Source organism: Malurus melanocephalus, unplaced genomic scaffold (genome assembly GCF_030028575.1).
Source record: "Malurus melanocephalus ecotype Western Australia unplaced genomic scaffold, MMel_1.1 scaffold_824, whole genome shotgun sequence".
Lineage (NCBI taxonomy): Eukaryota > Metazoa > Chordata > Aves > Passeriformes > Maluridae > Malurus > Malurus melanocephalus.
The window spans coordinates 83734-88557 of NW_026624056.1; the positions used below are offsets into that span (position 1 = coordinate 83734).

The 4824-nt window shown below is 39.2% G+C and overlaps 1 protein-coding gene across 1 annotated transcript in view; it reads left to right on the forward strand.

Annotated features, from left to right (window-relative positions):
* Nucleotides 1-4824, forward strand: part of LHX8 (LIM homeobox 8) — a 10884-nt gene that overhangs the window by 3169 nt on the left and 2891 nt on the right. Inside the window, exons 3-5 of the mRNA XM_057385419.1 lie at nucleotides 78-199; nucleotides 1653-1873; nucleotides 2361-2464. Coding sequence (XP_057241402.1) covers nucleotides 78-199; nucleotides 1653-1873; nucleotides 2361-2464 — 447 coding nt within the window. The remainder of the gene's footprint in view (nucleotides 1-77; nucleotides 200-1652; nucleotides 1874-2360; nucleotides 2465-4824) is intronic.

Genomic DNA, 4824 nt, shown 5'->3' on the forward strand with positions numbered 1-4824 from the left:
CAACAGGGTTTGTAAATATAAAATGTAATATTGGTAGTACAAGCATTGAGGGGTATTTTTCTGCTGGGTTTTTGCAGGTAAATGACCTTTGCTGGCATGTGCGCTGCCTCTCGTGCAGCGTGTGCAGAACCTCCCTGGGAAGGCACACCAGCTGCTACATCAAAGATAAAGATATCTTCTGCAAACTTGATTATTTCAGGTATATCATCCAGGAATACAATTTATCAGATAACTTGTTACACTTGCTCGTTGCTTTTCACTTCAGCCACTACTGAAATTCACTTGAAGCTTTTTCCTTTTCATTTGCTGRATTTATTTTCATTAGTTTAAACCCTGTCTTTTCTTGGGGAGGGACTTGGGGAACGAACCCTAAGTCTGTGTACTGTAACTGCCTGCTAAGTGTSCCCTCTGCCCTCCCCTTTTGTGCACAGCTGCTGTATTCACATCATCGCTTACTTGTGCACACTCCGAAAGCTCAGAGTCCCTGCCACAGTAGGGGTGTAAAACTATCATATGTGCAAAGAATCACACGGGTAATGCTGTCTGACAAGGCAAYGTAAAATTGAGATGAGCTGTTTGGAGCAGCGCTTCACTGGTGTGGGGCTTCAGGCATCACAAGCAGCTGTAACATCAACCCAGAATAAATACCATGATATTTAAAATCAGCTTTCAGTGATTATATCTTTATGTGAACAATTTGTTTTAGAATGTAATTTTTCAAGATTACAGGTTAATTCTGCAAGGAAGAATATTATTTATTTGTGTTGGTAATATGGTATTCAGGATTAAAAGTCTTTGATCCAAAAAGTAGCAAAAATAGTTTCTGTTAATTTTGATGTGCTTGCTAGTACTTCTCTAGTTTGATTGCTAGACCAAGCTATTTCTGGGATTCTCACCTGTGCAGTGAGTAGATTGCTTCCAGCTAGTCAAGTGTGATACAGAGTAAACTTCTGCAAAAGCTAAATTTCGTGGGACCTGATAAAACTTGGGTCTGTCTGCAAAGATTTTCAGGACAAATTCTTACCTAAATAATCAACATATTGTGGTGGCTAGTTTCCTCTTCTAAGAGGAAGAGAAATATTCTACTGTAATAGTGTAAATAATTGCAAATTTTTTAGTTTATTTAAGAATCATAATGTGATGTGAATTGAGAAAACTATGAAGATACAGGTTCCTCCCCTCCATCTGCTGAAGATGCTGAAGGATTAGTGAATGGTGCTAAATAGCTAAATATAGTAGTTCAGGTTACAATTAAAGTGAAATACATACTGTTTCCATTTTTCAGCTTTTTAAAAGAGTAATTATCTTTATAAAAGGAATGATGAGAAGCTGTGAACTCATGTAGTTAAAATACTTCAATTTTACTCTTTGCCTTATGAAAATACTAACCTGTATCTCTGAAGAGTCTTGCCTTAAGCTACAGAGGCAAACTTGCTGATTTTTTTTTTTTTTTTTTTTTTTTTTTTTTTTTTTGCAATGCAAAGGCAATCATGTTTTTTTTTTTTTTTTTGCAATGCAAAGGCAATCATGCTGTGGATCTCAGCTGCTCTACCGCAGCCTGGTCATCTGTAACGGTGCGGGAGCTTTGCCTTGGCCCAGCCGGTGCCCAAATTGASCCAAATTGAGCCCTTGTTGTTCCGCTGTCCTTGCAGGCGCTACGGCACTCGCTGCTCCCGCTGCGGGAGGCACATCCACTCCACCGACTGGGTCCGAAGGGCTAAAGGAAATGTCTACCACCTGGCTTGCTTTGCGTGCTTTTCCTGCAAAAGACAGCTTTCAACTGGAGAGGAGTTCGCTTTGGTKGAAGAGAAAGTCCTTTGTAGAGTGCATTATGACTGCATGTTGGACAATCTGAAAAGAGAAGTTGAAAATGGTAACATACTGCTTTTGTTAAGAACTATGTGGTTCAAATTCAATTAAATTGTTGGGGTTTACTTCATTTTCCTTACTAAGAGATAATTGACTGGCTTTACTAAGACTGGAAGCACAGGTTCTTGAATTAAAATCATGTATGGCTTGTTTGTTGTTGGGGTTTTTTGGGGTTTTTTGGGTTGTTTTTTTTTTTGTTTTGTTTTGTTTTTGTTTGGGTTTTTTTTTGTAGTTTGTGTAACTTGTTTTGTATCCTAAAGAAAAGAAAGCAACAGCATGTCTTGCTGCTAAAATAGACTTATTTCTTCCCTCACTTGTTTAGGGTATAATGTGTAATGGTGCTACATCAATTTAATGTTGACTAGAATGTGGCTTTTTAAAGCTGAAATTCAGCTGACCAAGTGCTGATGGTTATTGTTAGTTAACAGTCTGACTTATAACATCCCTGTGAATGTTTAGAAGGCAGTATTGTTTTCTTTTTAATGTTTCAGGTAATGGGGTTAACGTGGAAGGAGCATTATTAACAGAACAAGATATTAATCATCCAAAACCAGCAAAAAGAGCTCGGACCAGCTTCACAGCAGATCAGCTTCAGGTAGAGACACTACTAAAAACTTGTATAGCTCAGGTTTCTGCAGGACATGGTGCTGAACCAATAGGAAGCTTTATGCATATAGGGGCAAAGAAAAAGCTTGGATGCTTTAAATTATTTCATAAACTATCAAGACACAGCATGTTTCTGGAATTGTTTGTTATCTTCAGTAGTTTAATATGAAATAGTATTCTTCAAGCTCTTTATTTCCCTGGGGGCAGATGATAATTCTGCACAGTGGAAACAAAAAGGTGGTTCTATTTTGATTACTTGATGAAATCTATTTAATCAGCCATTTACATCACTAAACATAATAAAGACAAAATATCTTTCAAATTATGTAATGTGAAAAGTTGTACCAAAGATGGGTACTGTATGTGACTTCAAGACATTAATAGGATGGAAGTTGGAATTGTTGTAATGCCTGCATCTCCTCTGCTTTCCAGGTTTGATGTCTTTTCATTACCTTGTCAAGAGTTAACTCCTGTTGAGACAGTCCAGAGCTGTTTCAAATTCTGGATAACCATTTCACTTACATTAGCTTTCTAGGGAAAAATACCGGGACTAGAGCCAGCTTCCAGTGAAAGAGGTGATGGTGAAACATCAGGGATTTAGAGGTTTTAACATGTATTGTGAAGGAAGCTGTGGCTTTCTGCTTAATCCTAGCTACACATCCTTGCCTTCGGTTTAGCAGGTCTTTGAATTTCTGGGCCCRGTGTGAGTTCTGTTTTGTTGGCCTATCCTTCTCTTCTTCAGAGTGAAAGCAATTGAGAAACTCATGTTGAGGTGTTATAACATGTGAAGTGTTARAGTAGTGCTGTATAAAAGGGCATGGGAGTGTTCAAACCTTGGGTTCCTCTCATGACTGGAGACAGAAGGTGGTGTTAACACAAAACAAGAATGTTATCACTAATCTGACAGGTGCACAGAGCAAGGGCTCTGGACATTGAGCCTGAATTTCTGTAAAAGGGAATATTTTTCCCAGCAGTAGCTGAAAGGGAGCTAGAACCAGCCATTGGGATGGGAACTGTATTCACGGCTTCTTCCCAGCTGCTGCCATTGAAAYGTTCATGATCCCCTCTTTTCCTGTTTAAGGCAGATTGTACCATACTTCACCAGGTGTTTCAGATCTCATGGCCACTTGGTATTTAATGATACTTTCCATCTGCTTGCTGCACCTCTATACCTCTCCTGGAGGGTGCCATAAGAGTTTACTTCCAAGGAGTGAAACATTGTAGGGTTAAATGGACTGTCAGAGGGGCGGCGCGTAATTACCGCCTCACAAAGTACTTGTACAAAAGGATGCCCGTGCTTTTGGGATGTTTTTGTTCTGTAGGAACCTAAAGGGACTCCAAGAGAGTTGGAGAGGCAGTTTGGGCAAGGGACTGGAGTCACAGGATAAGGGGAAATGACTTCCCACTGCCAGAGGGCAGGATTAGATGGGATATTCTTCCCTGTGAGGTTGCCCACAGAGGCTGCAGTTGCCCCATCCTTGGYAGAGTGCACGGCCAGGTTGGATGGGGCTTGGAGTAACCTGTTCTAGTGGAAGATGTCCCTGCCCATGGCACAGGGTTGTAACATGATGAGCTTTTAACATCCCTTCCAACACAATTCAGSCTGTGATTCTATGCAAAATTACAAAAAGTACATAGCTTCTAAATGTGGAGAGTAGTCTGAATCYTTAAAGATTAAGCTAGGCAAAATTTGCTGGGTCACATTAAGGGYCAAAAATCTGCAAATGAAAAACTAATGTTTTTGAAATTGCTGAAGATACCCTGCAGAAATCCCTGAAGCCTTACTTTCATAAACAGAGCAAACCCTTAAAATTTCTGAAAGTCTTCAGGATGTAGACCAAATTGACATCTTCTTCCTCAAAAAAAAAAAGTARTTTATATCTTTATGAAAAGTGTTAATTTAAATTTTCTGTAAAAAGATGAGTAACCAAACCATCTAAAAGGACGGKTCAGTCACGGTGGAGCCTCTGTTTCTTGGGTTGATCAAAGGAAACATAGAGTGCTTCCTAGATCCTGTGTTCTCCATGGAGATAAAAAGATCAATTACTCTATATAATATAGGAAGCAGATAGTGATTGACAAGTTCAGAGTGGTGGATCAAGGCTCATGCCTTCCTTACACTGTGGTCTGCTGTTACAGGTGTTTATCGAGGATATTTGAATYTCTATGCAGTGAATTTTCTCTTACAGTTTTGTTAATGCAATCTTATAGGGCACCTCTTCCAGTTTTTATTACTGCCAAGCAGAATCCATTTCTTTAATTTCTGGTAAATGTCACAATCCAGTTAAAGTATAGCAAGGACTTTTACTTTGGCTTTGGGGTTTTTTTTGTGTTTTGTTTTGTTTATGC